Here is an 18169-nt window from a genome sequence, read left to right on the forward strand (position 1 = left end):
GCTTCCTGCTCCTATGATGCTGCTTGGCCTGCTGTGTTCATCCAGCTCTACACCTTGTTATCAAAGTAACAATTTAGTTCAAAAAGGGAGACCAAAACCAAGTAACTATAGCCCAGTTAGTTTAACATCTGTCATTGGAAAAATATTGGAGTCTATTACAAGGGATGTAAGGCAGAACATTTCAAAAACAATAATATAGTCAGGCAGAGTCAGGACAACTTCATGAAGGGGAAATCATGCCTGAAAAATTTACTTGAATTCTTTGAGGGGTTACCAAGCAGGATATATAAAGGGGAAGTGTAGATTTAATATAGTTGGATATACAAAGGACTTTCAATAATGTACCACACATAAGCCTACTCAATAAGATAGGAGCCAATGGAATTGGAGGAAGTATATTAGCATGGATAGAACACAACAAAGCACAGAAAACAGGGATAAAGAAAGTATTTTCAGGATGGCAATCTATAACTAGTGGAGTGCCACAGGGATCAGTGTGGGGCCACAATTATTTACATATATATTAATGACTTGAATGAGGAATGAAAATGCACTACAAGCAAGTTTGCAGATGACACAAAAATAGGTATGAAGGCAAATGGTGAGGATGATAGGAAGTATCTGCCAAGGGATATAAACATGTTTAGTGTGTGAACAAAAACTTGGCAGATGGAACATAATGTGGGAAAATGTGAAGTTATGCACTTCTTTGGCAGGAAAAATAGAAGAGCTGAATGTTATTTAAATGGAGAAAGATTGCAAAAAGCTGCAGCACGCAGGGGTTTGGTAATCCTTGTTCATGAATCGAAACAAAAACTACCACAAAAAAAGTTCAGCAGGTAATAGCAAAGGCAAATGTACTGTTGACTTTTATTTCAGTGAAAATAGAGTATAAAAACAGAAGTCTTGCTAAAACTATTCAAGGCACTGGATAATTACATCTAGAATATTGTGAACAGTTTGGTTCCCTTATTTAAGGAAAGATATACAGGCAATCCGGACAAGTTTCACTAGAGTGATCCTAGGTATGGAAGGATTTTCTGTGTCAAGATGTTCAGTACATGGGAGTAGAGTCCTTATGTATATTTAAGGCTGGGATTGATAGATTTTTTATCAGTAGAAGAATCGGGGTTATGAGGAAAGGGCAGGAAAGTGCTCATGAGGAGTGTCGGATCAACCATGATCCTATTGAATGGAGGAGCAGGCTCAATGCACTAATTGGCCTACTCCTGTTCCTATTTTTTACAGTCTTATAGTCTCAGGTTGGGTCTGGACTTATAGGAATTTAGAAGAATTAGAGGTGGCCTGATTGAAACATACATGATTCATAGGGGGCTTGATAGCATGGATGCCAGGAGATTGTTTCTCTCTGTGGGAAATTCTAAGACCAGAGGCCATAACTCAGAGCAAGGGGTCAGTCATCTAAACAGATATGAGGAGGAATTCCTTTTCTCAAAGGGCAGTGAATCTGCACAATTCCTTATTGCAGAGGACTGTCGAGGTTGGGTCACAGAGCCTGAGATGGACAGATTTTTAATCAGTAAGGAATTCAAGGGTTATGGAGAAATGGCAAGAAAGTGGACTTGAGGATTATCAGATCAACCAAGGTCTCACTGAGCCGAGAAGCGGACTCAATGGGTCAACTGATCTATTTCTACCCTTATGTCTTATGATCTTATAGTTTCATGCTGTCTATTGCAACCAGGAATTACTGAAAGGCATAAAGAGTCTGTTTCACAGTGTCTTTCACTGCTTCAGGCAAGGATATATTTTGTGGTCAAACGATCATGAGCCCAAAATTGAACATTCTAAATCAACCCACAGCCAGAGAAATCAGGCCTGACAGAAAATTGGCAAAACCAAATTAAACAGCAGCCAGCAGCTTTTGGCAACAGAGAACAGCGGAAACCAAGGTGAAGGAGGTCACAAAGGTTCAGGGGAACCAGTTACAATCAGCCTGAGGGTTGTGTATTAGAGAAAGATCAATCAGATTTTCTGGCATTTTAACTTCCAGCCAGTGCCTGAGGACTGCAATTTACATCTCCATGGCATGGCAACTGTGAAGGATGTTGATGCAACAACATTGGATGTTTTGAATCCCACTCATGACCCATTGGCCAAAGGCTTCAGAATATTCTGGAAACTCTGGGGCGAGGGGAATAAAATACGCCTGTCTGCTATCTCCTCAGTGAAGGCTCGCAGCAAGACACATGGCAGGAGACCGTGTGGCAACCCAAGAAGACCAGGTGAAGATTCACCCTGACCTGCGAGACCCTGCTTTGTTGAAGAGAGTAAGCACGACATCAGAGAGAAAGGAGATTCCAACGGACCAGCTCAAACACATGGATCATTGTAAGTAACATCCTTTCTCAGATGGATGGAGCTAGATAGAGGGTAAATATTGTGGGAATTTTGCAAATGTTCCCATGGTGCTTATAATGAATAATTATTAACGAACTTGAGTTGAATCATAAACTGAATTCTGTGCCCCTTTGTCTGCCTCACCATCAATAGCACTTGGGCAAAGTGTTTTTAATACATAATCTGGTCGAGGTGTCCAAAGCACAGACAACAATATTACCTGGTGCTGACTTGCAGCAGGCAATAGAATTTTGTGATAGCCTCCCTGGTAAAGAAAAGCCTCTCCTGTGTTATTGTTTTCCTTTTGCATTCCATTTCAGTAGGAACAAATTTCCATCCTCTCTGCTGAATGTACCCCAACAAACTTCCCATAAGGACAGAGTGAGCTCAGTTTCAAAACAAGGAATGCTCCTGGCAGAATTCGACCACCAAGATAGAGCCTAGCAGTATAAACAGAGAGGTGACCTGTTCAAGAGGGACGGGTTGCACCTGAACTGGAGGGGGACCAATATCCTGGCGGGCAGATTTGTTCGTGCAACACGAGATAGTTTAAACTAGATTGGTAGGGGGTGGGATCCTCAACAGCAGGGAGGCAAGTGCGAGACTGGACAGAGAAACAGTAATCAGAAATAGCAAGTTGAACAGACAGATTAGGCTGAAACAGGACAGTGAGCAAGGAATGCCTGTTGGATTAAATTGCATCTATTTCAATACAAGAGGGCTGACAGGTAAGGCCAATGAACTCAGGGCATGGGTGGATACTTGGGACTGGGATATTATAGCCATTACAGAAACATGGCTAAGGGAGGGGCAGGACTGGCAGCTTAATGTGCCAGGGTACAGGTGCTTTAGGTGGGATAGAGGAGGAGGAAAGAGGGGAGGGGGAGTTGCATTTTTGATTAAGAGGAGTATCACAGCAGTAGTCAGAGATGAAATAACTGAGGGATCATCCAGTGAGGCTTTATGGGTGGAGCTAAGAAACAAGAAGGGGATGGTGACGTTATTGGGGTTGTACTATAGGCCCCCAAATAATCATTGGGAATTAGAGGAACAAATATTCAGGGAGATCGCAGAGATTTGCAGAAGAAATAGGGTGGTCATCGTTGGGGATTTTAATTATCCTAACATAAACTGGCATAGCGTTAAGGGCTTAAATGGAGTGGAAGTTGTTAAATGTGTTCAGGAAAGTTTCCTCAAGCAATATATAAAGGGTCCTATTCAGGAAGGGGCAAAACTCGACCTACTCTTGGGAAATAGCGCAGGACAGGTGACTGAGGTGACAGTGGGGGAACACTTTGGGACCAGTGACCAAAGTTCTATTAATTTTAAGATAGTTATGGAGAAGGACAAAACTGGTCTATAGGGTCAAGTTCTAGAATGGGGCAAGGCAAATTTTGATGGAATTAGACAGGAGCTTGCAAGCGTTGATTGGAGTAGTTTGTTGGCAGACGAAGGGACCTCTGGCAAGTGGGGTGCCTTTAAAAGTGTGATAGCTAGAGTTCAAGGTCTAAGTGTTCTTTGAGGGTGAACAGCAAAGTTAGCAGGAGTAGGGGACCCTGGATGACAAGAGATATTGAGGCTTTGACGAGAAAAAAGAAGGAGGCATTGCTCAGGTACAGGCAGCAGGGATCAAGGGAGTTCCTGGAGGTATATAGGGAATACAGGAGTTTACTGAAGAAGGAAATCAATACAGTGAAAAGGGGGCACAAGGTAGCTATTATTGAGAAGATTAGGGTGAATCTAAAGAGATTCTTTGAGTATATTAGAGGAAAAAGAATAACGAGAGCGAGAATGGGACCCCTCAATGACCAAAGTGGACATGTATGTGTGGAACCGCAGGAGATGGGTGTGGTCCTCAATGAATGTTTCTCCTCTCTGTTTACTGTAGAGAAAGACATGAAGACTTGGGAACTTGGGGAAGTTGGTGGTGAAATGTTGGGAATAGTCCATATCACAGTACAGTTGGTGTTGGAAACATTAGAATGTATGAAGGTGGATAAATCTCCTGGTCCTTATCAGGTATATCCAAGAATCCTGCAAGATGCTAAAGAAGAAATTGCGGGGTCCCTGGCTGATATTTTTGCATCATTGCGAACCACGGGTAAGGTCCTGGGAGACGGGAGGGTAGCGAATGTTGTAACCTTATTCAACAAGGGCTGCAAAGAAAAACCTGGGAATTATAGACCAGTAAGCTTAACATCTGTGGTAGGTAAGTTACTTGAGAAAATTCTGAGGGATAAGATATACATGCATTTGGAAAGACAAGGTGTGGATAGGAGTAATCAGCACGACTTCATGCATGGGAGATCATGCCTCACAAATTTGTTAAGAGTTCTTTGATGATATGACCAGGAAAATTGATGAGGACAGGGTGGTAGACGTAGTCTACATGGATTTCAGTAAGGCCTTTGATAAGGTTCCACATGGTAGACTGCTCTGGAAGGTTAGATCGCATGGAATCCAGGGAGAGCTGGCAAATTGGATATACAATTGGCTTAATGGTAGGAAACAGAGAGTAATAGTGGAAGGATGCTTATTGGACTGGAAGCCTGTGACTAGTGGTGTATTGGGCCCATTGCTGTTTGTTATCTATATCAACGATTTGGATGAGAATGTACAAGACATGATTAGTAAGTTTGTGGATGACACTAAAATAAGCAGTATCGTGGACAGTGAGAAAGGTTATCAGAAATTACAGCAGGATCTTGATCAGCTGGGAAAGTGGGTCAAAAATAGCAAATGGAGTTTAATATAAATAAATGTGAGGTGTTGCATTTTGGAAAGTAAATCAAGGTAGGAGTTTCATGATGAATGGCAGGGCCTTAAGGAGTGTAGAGGAACAGAGGGATCTTGGAGTTCAGGTGCACGGTTCTCTGAAAGTGGAGTTACAGGCAGATAGGACAGTGAAGAAGGCTGTTGGTGCACAGGCCTTCATCAGTCAGGGCATTGAGTACAGAAGTTATGTTGCAGTTGTACAGGATGAATACACTCACTCTTTTTCCCAGGGTTGGGGAATTGAGGACTAGAGGGCATCAGTTTAAGGTAAGAGGGGAAAGATTACATGGGAACCTGAGGCGCAACTTTTTTTTTACACAGAGGGTGGTACGCATATGGAATGAGCTGCCAGCGGAAGTGGTTCAGGCAGGTACATTAACAACATTTAAAATACATTTGGACGAATACATGGATAGGAAAAGTTTAGAAGGGTATGGGCCAAGTGCAGGGAAATGGGTTAGCGTGGATGGACATTTTGGTCGGTATGGACCAATTTGGGCCAAAGGACCTGTCTCCGCGCTGTGGCACTTAATGACTCAATGAATCTATGAAATGGGAGAATCCCAAAGGTGCTGCAGTGTCAGTGCTTTGGAGATAACTTCAAATAAGTCAGGTCCTTGTATGGTTGAATAGGGTAATGTCAAAGTTCACCCCAAGACATTCTTTGAAAAAAATTAACAAGAATTAGCACTGTTGTTTGATGTTCACCTTTAATTAAGAAAATGAAACCACACTATCTAGTAAAATAATTTCTGATGCATGTTAAAGTGTTTGCATTTTTAGGTACATTTTTAGATGCTTATCAGTCTTTAGTGTATACTTAATATTATTGAGCATACTTAGCCTTTTGGTGCTTTGAACATAAGGTAGTACTCTTTAATAAACAAATAACTATCATGGTCACAGATTAATATTTTAATTGATTATTGTAATAAGTAACACTTCCAATTAGTTAAATTAACATAATGAAACAGATGCTGAAAGGAACATTGAAAAACAGCACTAGCTTATAATTTAATAAAAAGATAATTATGAGAGCATATTATTTACAAAGCACTGAAAATATAACAATATTTGTATTTGAGTGGTGTTGCATCATGTTGAAATGTCTCCAACAAATGATTTACTTTCATTCGGCAAAGACTATTCAATGGTTCACTGTAGCTATGAAAATTAACATGGGTCTTCACCATCATCAAAAATAAAAATAAAGTTTTCACATGCTCACGAATGGATACCTGGCCTTCTATATTTGCGCAATGATTGACAAATTTAACAAGAAATGTATGCAAACCCAGCCCAGTTGTATTACTCAGAATCAAAATCATTAAGTTATGACTAACCTACTCTCTTGAATTATTCTATCAAAGCATTCTAGATTCAGGTCATTGATGCATAGGAAAAAGAATCAATTCTATTGATGTTACATGGGATTCCAGGATTTTAGGAAGATTGCATTCAGCCTTTGCAATCTTTACAAATGAGGGCCTCTGGCTGACAGAGCTGGAACAGATCAAATTCCTTTGATATTACGTAGAATCCTATTTTATTAAATAATTTCTGGTTTAACAATTGCACTGAACAGGACCAGCTACAGGACAATTCCTGTTCACTCCCAATTTTCAATTATGTTTGGAGCAGTAAAAATTATAATTATTTAGTTCCTATTATGGGCAAATGATTCATTCCATCTAATACAAGGAAGTGAAAATTACCCTAGCAATTCTGCTCAATTTCTTTGTGACAATTCCAAACCAGCAATCTTGGCCATTATGTTTTCCAGATGATGACGTGCACACACAGATCTCTCACAGAAACATCAATTGCTTTACACTTACATTCAAACACCATAAAACTGAACAGACAAAGATATAGCACATCACAGCATATTTTTATAAATCGAGTATGGAACAGTTATGTTATTGGTCTAGTAATCCAAATACTGGACTAATGCTCAAGAGAATATGAAATCAAACCTTATTGTGGTTGTCTGGAAATCAACATTTATGTTTTAAATAATCTGGAATTAGAAAGCTGATGTTAATAATAGTGACTGTGAAGATATTGAACTGTCATTTAAAAAACCATTGGATCAAGAATGCCCTTTAAAGAACAAAACTTATGGCCCTTACCCAATCCGGCCTATATGTGACTCCTATCTCACACCAATGTGCATGATCCTTAACCATCTTGTGAAGAGACTTAAGAATTCATTGCATTCTATCAAACATTTTTTGGGTCACTAGAGATCAACAATAGTAGCTAGTGATGTCTACATCCCAAGAATAATCAAAAACAAAGCAAAGCACATACTTTCCTCTAATGCTAAAAAGAATGCAAAATAATTAAAAGAACTGTAACTGAAAATATTTTCGAGGATAGCAGGCATATACTTCCTCTTACCCTTTACTGGTTCACTGAATTGCACACCACAAATAATGTACACGAGAACACAGCAAGCAATGTCTACTGATATAATTGCCAATACCACTTTTGGATAGCTGTCGCTATATGTACATTAGAGGCACTGTGGACACTCCCATTATCTTGTTCAGCTTGATTACAATTTAATTTCATGCTGAACCTACAACAAACAGCTTCATACTATCACATGTTGGTGCCCCTACCCACTATACCACTGCGGTGCAATAACTTAAATAATTTTGTATAAATATCTATACATCATATGTACATAAGTCTGTCTTTTTCTCCATATAAATATATGTATATATTCTTCTCACCTCTCACACAAATCATACAATATACAGAGATAAATATATGTTGGACGTACAGATTTCAATTGATGCATTAATTAGTGCATAAGACCGTCACTCATTAGTAATAAAACATTTAAAATGTTTTGTTATTTCACACATTTATCATTCTTAATAAATTCTTAAAGCTGATATTTTTTCCTATCAATAGCTATGGCACCATGAATGATTGATTCTATTTTGTCACACCAAAAATTTATCATTAATTTAAAATTTCCGTAATGAAATGGTGTGCTATGTGCATCTAATGAGATCAATTATTATAATGCAAAAGTATATTCAAATACAGTCAGTGTCTTAGTAATCTACCAGTGTATGCAAATTGTAAGGAAAACAAAATATCACATTGCTTTAACTTTGACCAAATAATGAAAGAATTAAATGCTAATGTCTGTATTAATTATAACAAATAATTTGAAAATTCACCACGGAGGGCATTGTCTAACTTGTTTGACATTTCAATGCAGACCTGGAAACACAATGTGCTTCCAGTCATCTTATTCAGTTCTTTTCAATTGTCAGGGCTGATACTGACGGGTCTAGTGAAGTTCCCCGGCAGATCAGTTCTGTGCCCAGTGAACTCAACAGCAAACATATAAGGGAGTGAATCCATTAAAACCCTTTTGCCTGATAGATCTATTCCCAGAGTGTGGTGTTATCTCTGTTTCTAAGCCTATACCTGTACTGGTACTGTTTACCAGTATTTAGAAAGTTGGCACATTAGTGTCTACCAGCCTGGACCATGCCTTGACGGTCCAGCCGTTTCTAAAAACACAACAGTTCGTGCAAATATTGATCTCTAAATAAAAATAAATGATGTACTTAAGGACAAAGGAATGTCATCTAAATATCAGCATGCTCAAATGCTGTGCACTTTTCATTAATCAAATGCACAATCTTGTTTCATTCATGGATTACAATGCAAAGCAGTCATTTCTGCTTGTTCAAGTATTTGAGAGAATGGAAACTTCATTGAATTGAGACATTATAACAACTTTAGTACATACAAATTAAGGATGTTAATGAACACAAAATCAATGGTCATTATAAATCTGTGGAATATGTTCAAAAAAATGACTGTGTTAAAAATAAGATGGCTGTAGCATGAGACAACACTGGTTTCATGTTATTCAGATACAAATGGTAGACGTCTAAAAGAATTTAATAACATGGAACGTGTGGAGCAAGACTTTACATTAGCCCTATTGTCCCATAGTATTTCTATCTTAAGATATCATTCATGATTCATTTGCTATACTCTGCTAGAAATACAAATTTCTATTGTGGTAAATTTTTTATAAAATGATCACTCTGCAAGGCGATCTTTCATTCTAACGTGTGTAATATTCATAGAAGTATCGATAAGCAAAGTACAGCATAGTTACAGAAAGAGTGTGTTGATCATTTGTATTAAGCATCATATTACCCATATTTAGTACATTTTGAAATCACAGATACTTCAGAAGCTTCTAAAGTGTTTTTCCTTGGCTTTTTGTTTTAAACTGGATATTTTGATTAGTTATCAAATAGACATGATGTTTTATGAAAATTTCTTAATACTAAAAATCTCCTGCACATTTTAACAGAGGATGGTTCAATATAGGTAAAACACAATATCTGGAAACACAAAACGGTTCTTTAGTTTTAAAAGTAATTAAAAAAAACAAATGACTTACACCTTTTTGCTAATGAAGTCCATATTTTATAATCCATTTACTAAACATACAATAACCATTTTTCTTAAACACATTGGGTGGAAACTTGTGTCCTCCTCTGTGATGAGTCTGGGTGCAGAGATTGATAATCAGATGAAAGGTTTGTCAACGTCCAACAAGAATAACAAACAAAAACAAAAATTGCTGGAGAATCTCAGCAGGTCTGTCATCATCTGTACAGAAAAATCAGAGTTAATGTTTTAGGTCCAGGGACTTTTCTTCAGAACTATAGGAAAATGTTTATTATGCAGAAGATAGGGTGGGTGGAGGGGGTAAGGAATGAACGATAGTTGGAGATCAAAGAGAGGGAAGAATAATTGGACAGACAAAGAAGTGGAGAATGATCACCCTAGGAGAATGAATAGCTGCTAATGGGGACTATTAGTGGCTAACAATGGGTAGTGTGTAGTAGCAGACCATGTGATAATAAAGCCTGGTGTTTTGGGGGCTGGGGTAAGGACAAGCCCTAAAATTGTTGAACTCGATTTTGAGCCCATGTAGAGTTCCTAAGCAGAAAATGAAAACTCTCTCCTCAGTATCCAAGGAGCCAATCAAACCTTCCAGGTGAAGCAACGCTTTAACGCTTTGCCTGCACTTCACTCAATCTATTCTATTGCATTTGCAGCTCACAATGTGGTCTCCTCAACACTGGGGAAAGGAAGCGTAGACTGGGATGACCGCTTCATAGAGCACCTTCCTTCTGTCCGCAAAAAAGACCCTGAGCTTCCAGTTGCCTGCCAATTCAACACACCACTTTGTTCCCTGGCCAGAAGTGCTCCAGCAAAGCTGGAAGAACAGCACCTCATTTTCTGCTTGTTATCACATGGTCTTCTATTACTCACTACCCATTTTTAGCCATTAATAGTCCCCATTAGCAGCCATTCATTCTCCTAGACTGACCGTTATCTACTCCTTTGTCCCTCCAAATGTCCGGGGTTCTGAGGAAGAGTCACTGGACCTGACATGTTAACTGTTTTTTTCTTCACAGATGCTGCCAGACCTGCTGAGCTTCTTCAGCAACTTTGTTTTTGTTATTGTTTACTCCTTACCGCCTCCTCCCAACCTGCCTTCTCCATAAAAAACAACTTTTTCCTAGCTACCACCAGTTCTGAAGAAGGGTTACTGGACCTGAAACATTAAGTCTGATTTCTCTCCACAGATGCTACTAGCCCTGCTGAGATTTTGCAGCAATTTCAGTTTTTGTTTCTGATTTCTGGGATCTGCAAATCTTTTGTTTTTTTCCACCAACATAAGTCTGAGGTGAAAAAGCCTGTGAATGGTGTTCTCACACTGTTGTCAATTATGGCACTTAAGTGGGATATTAACCTAGCAGCAGGCACATGGCTCACAAGGTGGGGACCTTGGCAAACAATTCTGTGCTGTGTTGCTTGCAGGCCCCCAAGAGTTCCCTCATTCAAAGGCACTCAATGTCTGATTGAGGAACTCAGCATCCGAAGGGCGGTGTCCAATGGGAAGCCAACCCACTGTTCTTGCTGCTAACCAGCTTCCAAACCATGTCCCCTGTCCCCATCCTCTCCCCACTAACACAAACCTATGACTGGACCTCTTCTCAATCAAAGGCCTTGGGTAAATGTAGTATCATCAACAGCCACCTGGATAATGGCACTGTTGTGTACAGAAAAGCTGCCAGCTTCTGATTGGTCAGCATTTTTTCCAATGCAGGAAGAACCATTGATCTTGGGGGAAGGCCTGTTGTTGGCAAATTAAGTGCGGTAAGTGCCACACAAGATATGGTTTGATTTCTTGAAAAGAGGCAATGGCACTCTTTCATTGTTCTTCTATGGGATTTAGATGTCACACACAAGGCCAGCATTTGTTGCCCTTCTTAAACTGCTTTTTATCCTACTTGGCCAATTAAGAGTCAATCACATAACAATTGCTCCAGAGACCCATGTAGACCAATTTGGGTAAGCGTGGGAGTTTCATTCCTTCTTGAACCAGATGGATTTTTAAGGTAATCAACAATAGTTTCATGGTCACCAAAGCTAAGACTAGCTTTCAATTCCAGTTTTTCTTTTATTAGTAAAGTTTGAGTTCTACCAGCTGCCATTAGGTGATTTGTATCCCTGTTGCCAGAGCATTAACCTGGTCATTCCTCTCTCTAATAGCTATCCCACCTGAACTTACATTCACACTCGGTCTACTGATCAATGTTGTTCCAATTTATCAATTTCACTCACGAAACTCTTCCCACAGTGCACTCACTTTGATGACCCAGGCAAGTTGCCAACAAGGCAGGAAACAGGATCCATGGTGAGGAAATTCAGGATTCATGGTCAAAAGAAATCTTACCAGATCTTTAACTATCTCAAAAGCCTTTTAATAATGATCTTACAGATCCTAGGGGATTCCTTACTCACCTTCAATCCTGCTCAGAGAATACCTGGAAGTAGGGTTAGAGCTGTCAGAGGGGTTAAACAGGATCCTAACCAGGGCTTCCCCATCCTTCTCACCCTCAAGCCCATCTCTGGTAAGAACATTCTACCCAGTAACTCTGCTTCACTTTTAACAGATCCCTGACCTGCTGAGTATTTCTAGTGCTTTCTGTTTCCATTTTGGATTTCTGGTAACTTCACTACTTTGCTTTCATTGAAATTTATACCGAAATTGAGAGATTGTGGGAGAGTGGTCACAGCTCACTGCAGAGCAGTTCATTCTGCTCTCCTATTTCTGACAACAAATTTGTTAATCATAGTCATTTCTTTGGAGGGTTATAAGTCAAATATTTTACTTGCACCAAACATGACCCATAATGCATATCATTTTCTTATCAGTAGCATGACAGATACTAAAGCCAACAGCCCTCAAAATGACCAAAATGTATCCATATGTACCTTCAACTTTGAGTTCTGAAAGTGCATTTCAATTGATAATTTTTTTTATGATCATGTCCTGGCATTTTGACCCAAAAAACTCCTCCACAAAGGTTTCCAACTTTTCAAGTGCTATATAACTGCTTTGATAAATTACACCTTACTTTATAGCAGGAACATCTCTTGCCCTATGACCAACGAGTGACCCTAATGTCTGAAGGAAAAGGTTTCTGTTCCCCACTGACTACCTCAGCTAAGCACATTGAAACTCAGAACTTGCTTGATTTTTGGAGAAATACAATAACAATTCACAAACATGCGCTTAGGACATTGCAACAGCTTTTACCTAATTAAATACTTTTCTATAGACTTTAGCCTCTGCGCCACCAACAGTGTTGTCAAGATTCTATAGATTCTGTGGATTCAAATTGAGGTCAAGTTACGTAAAGGCAGTGGGTTATTGTTGTTCAGTGAACACTGAACTCAAAGCAATTATATTCTTAATAACTTGAGGGAGGAGTTAAATGCTGATAAAGATCAAAATCATTTGAGGAATTATTTTAATGCATTGACACCAGCCTAGGCCAGCTGACCATCACTGATTAGAAAGTCAAGAGAACCATCTACTGTTTAAAATGGAAATTATTTTCTATCTTCAAATGTATTTTTCAAAATAATGAATGAGTTAATATCTAAACGACTCTAACAGATTTTTTTCAAAGATGGCAACAGAGGAGACATAAAATGCGCACAGTGCTTCCAATGTATGATTTGAAGAAACTAAGAAAGTTATATTACACTAATATAAAGCTTTAATACCTTTTATGTTGAGTAATGTTGCAAAAGTGAGAACTTGTCACTGAATATGTTGATGACATATTTTGTGATACATTTGGGCCAATTTATCTTTTAGTTTGCTCATAAATACATTCTAATAATCAGCACACTCTTGATTTATAACAGACATTATACTTTCATTAGATATAATTCAAATGTGCTTTCAATATTATATATAGGAGTCCACTTGATCATAATCTGACACAATTAACACAATACATACATTTTTCTGGATGTATAATATGAAAGTCACTATCCTCAATATGTGTAAAATGTTCATGAAGTTGTGCTTGTAGCTGTTTTATCTAGTTGCACCTATGTTCTTGTACTGACACAAGAGAAGATGTTTGAAAGTTTTCTTGAAGGTAGTATTACACAATGCATAGCAGGCCGGGTTGATCGTACTGTTGATGTAACAGAGCCAGTATCCAATAGTCCAGACTGTGTTGGGGACACAGATTGAACAGAAGGTGTTAATGAGTACCATGACATTGTATGGGGTCCAGGTGATGATAAATGCCAAGAGAATAGCCAGGATGGTTCTAGTCACCTTTTTCTCTCGGGTTACAGCCACCTTCTTCTTCTTAGCAGGGGTTTTGGTCATTTTAATGATCTTATGGGCTGTTCTGATCTCTCTGTCATTCCCATTCTTGCTGCTGCTACCTGGCACTATTTCTACTGTGGTGCCACAGTAGTCACTTTTTTGAGAATTGCTGACTATCTTTATGCAAGAGAGTTTGGAGCTGTCCATCCTGAAACGGCTCTGGGTCGTAGAGATGTTTCTGCCTTCTTGGACCATCACTTCCTCCTTCTGGTTTGATGGGACCACACTGAGTGAAGTTGACTCGTTGGAGAGCTCCTTCTCCTCTCCTGGGCCACAATTATCAGTTGTGTCACCAGTTATTTTACCATTTTGCACTTTGCAATGTGGCAACTCATCAGGAGCATTTGATATGTTGTTATTATTTGGTTTCAATATTTTGCCTTTCACCAGACTGGGAGAAACGGTTCCCTTGTTTGATTCTGTATCCTTCTTATCCTTCTTAATTCGACTCTTGCTGGCACGAGATATATGCACATACAAAATTGTCATTATAATAACAGGAAGATAAAAGGCAGCTATAGCAGTGCCAAAAGTGACAGCTGGATTTGAGAAGAACTGTACATAACATTCACCCTCACTAACTGTTCGTCCCCCTACGATGAACTGCCAGAAGAGAATAGCAGGAGCCCACAGGATAAATGACAGCACCCAAGCAGCTGTGATCATCATACCTGCCATCTTAGTTGTTCTCTTCACGGGGTAACTAAGGGGCTTTGTCACACAGAAGTATCGGTCAAAGCTGATGATAAGGAGATTCATGACAGAGGCATTACTGACAACATAATCTAGAGCAAGCCATAAATCACACACTACTGGGCCCATAGGCCAGTAGCCAATTACAATGTAAATGGTGTATAGGTTCATAGAGAATACACCAATAATCAAATCAGCACAGGCTAAACTGAAAATAAAATAGTTGTTAATAGTTTGTAAATGTCTGTTTACTTTGATAGAAACCATGACTAGAATATTTCCAATAATGGTCACCAAGCTTAAAGATCCAGCCACAATTACAATGAAAACCACTTCGACTGTTTTGTAAGCGCTCCCTCTTTCAGTATCAAAGAAGTCTGTTAGGTTGCTGAGAGAGTCATTTCGTTCTGTTGAGTTCGCCATCATTTCAAACTGATGTGTAGTTCGTACTGATGAGGCCTAAATGCAGAAAGGAAAAGAAATAACATTAGGAAACTGATTTCAGATTGTTGAAATCAGAAGACAACTGGTCACTAATTGAATTTCTACTCGCAAGAACATCCAAAGACATCTGTTCTTACAAACTTCAAAAATCTTTGCCAGGAGGGATTCAGTTTTAATTAGAAATCATCTTATAATTAAATTACTATACAATTAATAATGAATTAATACTTAATGACTTGTTTTGAACTGAATGACAATGTTGATAACTAACATTGCAAGCATGTCAGAGTTCAAGTTTCATTGATCCAATATATTCACCTTTGTGCTCTGCAAGTATTTAACTATTAAGGATAGAATGCTTCCACTCCTTTAATTCCTTTCAATTCATGTATCCAATACTGTAACCTTATGTAAACACTGAAAATCTAGATAACCTAAGGACTGTGACAAGAAGAACAGATGCACCCAGTGTTATCTCTCCCTCATAAAAAGAACAACCATCTTGTCCAACAATCCTTCAGTCAGAGGCAGATGTGAAGCAGAGCCCTAGAGCTTCGCCTCTGGGAACGAGAGCAAAACGTGAGATTGAATCACTTGATGTTGATGTCATGCATTACAAAACAGATGGTTTTGAGGTCATTTTAATGGAGATCTAACACTAGTTTTAATTTTCTCATTTCCATAATGATGTAGTTATTCTTTAAGAGAAGTGTGTTAAACATAAATAGAGGGATGATTATCCCGGTGCAAGTATTTCAAGGCAGAAGTAAGAAATATTTCATGAGATTTTTCACTGAAATCTTCATTTAAGCTGATTGTCAAAAAAAATTGTCTCCATGTCCTGTATTCCATAATTTTTAAATAGCTTCCTCTATGATTATTAAATGTCTTTGAAAGATTATGTAAATTGATCAAACCAGTAAATGCCAATCAATAGTCTACTCGATGACATTGCAAAATAAAGACATGAGGTGAAAATATTAAGAAAGTAATGATTGATAATGGAGAGAGGCACATGAAAGGGGAAGATACAATAAGAGGAAAAACAAGTACAGAAAGAGAATAAATGAAAAGGGAACAGAGAGGAAAGAGATAAAGGGATGGAGAAGGAAATGAAGATTGAGGAAGAGAGATAACTAGTTAAAAGTTAAAGTTGCTGTAGTCCTGCCAGACCATAGGGCTGCTCTGTCATTAGCGAGATGATGGTTTAGCCTGCACCTCAGGTGATAGGAGGTTGAGAAGAAGAGTCCTTCACAGTAGCTTCAGCTGGTGTGGGAACTGAACCCATGTTGTTGGCATCACAAAACAGCCATCCAGCCCTTGAGTTAACCAACTCGCTCAGTAATAATTTGCTCATAATAGGCAGAATGTCAGAGGTGAGTTAACAGTGACTACCTTAATGTCTTTAGAATCCCTATAGTGTGGAAGCAGGCCATTTAGCCCATCGAGTCCACAAAGACCCTCCGAAGAACATCCCACCCAGATCCTAGACACGACGGGGCAATATTGCATAGCCAATCCACCTAGCCTGCACATCTTTGTACTGTGGGAGGAAACCAGAGCACCTGGAGGAAACCCACGCAGACAAGGGGAGAATGTGCAAACTCCACACAGTCACCAGAGGCTGGAATCGAACCCAGATCCCTGGTGCTGTGAGGCAGCAGTGCTAACCACTGAGCCACTGTGCCACCCATGTCAAGACAGTATTTGACTTATTGTAATCATACCTAGCACAAAGGAAAATGGTCACGGTCACTGGAGATCAATGATCTCCAGCCCAGGACACCACTACAGGAGTACCTCAGGGTTGTGTCCTTCTTCAGTTTCAGCTGCTTTGTCAAAGACATTCCTTCCATCATAAGGTCAGAAGTGGGGATGTTCACTGATGAGTGTATAATGTTCAGCACCATTTGCATCTACCCTGTCCCTGATGGCTTGCAACCTAGGATCCTAAAAGAGGTGGCTACAGAGATAGTGGATGTATTCATTGTAATTTTGCAAAAGTCCTTGGATTCTGGAGAAGTACCAGAGGTTTGGAAAACTGCTAAAGTGACACTCCTATTCAATAAGGGACAAAGGCAAAAAACAGATAAATATTTGATAATTAACCTTAAGTCCATTGTTGGAAAAGTTTTGGAATCAATTATTAAGGAAGCAATAGCAGAGCACTTGGAAACTCATAATCTAACACTGCAGAGTCAGCATGGCTTCATGAAATGGAAATTGCGCCTGACTAATTTATTAGAATTTTTTGAGGAAATCTCAACCAGAGCGAATAGAGGGGAACTAGTAGATATGTTGCATTTTGATTTCCAGAAGGTGTTTGACAAGTTTCCTCACAAAAGACTAAGCCATAAGACGAGCTCATGGTGTAGGATGTAGAATGCTAGCATAGCTAGAGAATTGGCTGATGGGCAGGAAACAGCAAGTGGGGATAAGTGTTTCTTTTTCAGGCTGATGACCTGTGACCAGTGGCATTCCACAGGGATCAGTGCTGGGATCACAACTGTTTACAATATATATTAATGATTTGGAAGAAGAAAGTGAATGTACCCTAGCAAAACTTGGAGACGACACAAAAATAGGTGGAAAGGCGGGTTGCAAGAGGGATATAAACAGATTGCAGACAGATATTGATAGATTAAGTAAGTGAGCAAAATGTTGGCAAATGGAATATCAAGTGGGGAAATGTAAAGTTGTTCACTTTGGAAGAGAGAGCAAAAGAATAAAATGTAATTTAAATGGAAAATAATGGCAGAAAGTTGCAATATAAAAGGATTTGGGGGTACTTGTGATCTCCAAGCTAGCACTCAGGTACAGCAGGTAATCAGGAAGGTGAATGGAATGTTGACTGTTAATTCAATGGGCCGGAGAGTAAGTATAGGGATATTTTACCATAACTGTACAAGGTGCTGGTGAGACCACATCTGGAGGACTATGAGCAGTTTTGGTCCCCCTTTTTAAAGAAAAATATCTCTGCATTTTATTGGAGGCAGTTCAGAGAAGGTTAACTAGGATGATCCCAGGTATGGAGTGATATTCTGATGAGCACAGATTAAACAGGTTGAGACTCTACTCACTGGAGTTTAGAAGAATGAGAGTTGATTTCATTGAAACATGTAAGTAAATACT

At 39.1% G+C, this 18169-nt stretch overlaps 1 protein-coding gene across 1 annotated transcript; it reads right to left on the reverse strand.

Moving 5' to 3' along the window:
- Window positions 1-13597: 13597 nt before the first annotated feature.
- Window positions 13598-15019, reverse strand: LOC109938945 (muscarinic acetylcholine receptor M2-like). The gene has a single exon (XM_020537234.2). The coding sequence runs from the start codon at window positions 15017-15019 to the stop codon at window positions 13598-13600; it is 1422 nt and encodes a 473-aa protein (XP_020392823.2).
- Between the last annotated feature and the right edge of the window lie 3150 nt (window positions 15020-18169).

This window comes from Rhincodon typus, chromosome 18, assembly GCF_021869965.1.
Source record: "Rhincodon typus isolate 14 chromosome 18, sRhiTyp1.1, whole genome shotgun sequence".
NCBI classification, from domain to species: domain Eukaryota; kingdom Metazoa; phylum Chordata; class Chondrichthyes; order Orectolobiformes; family Rhincodontidae; genus Rhincodon; species Rhincodon typus.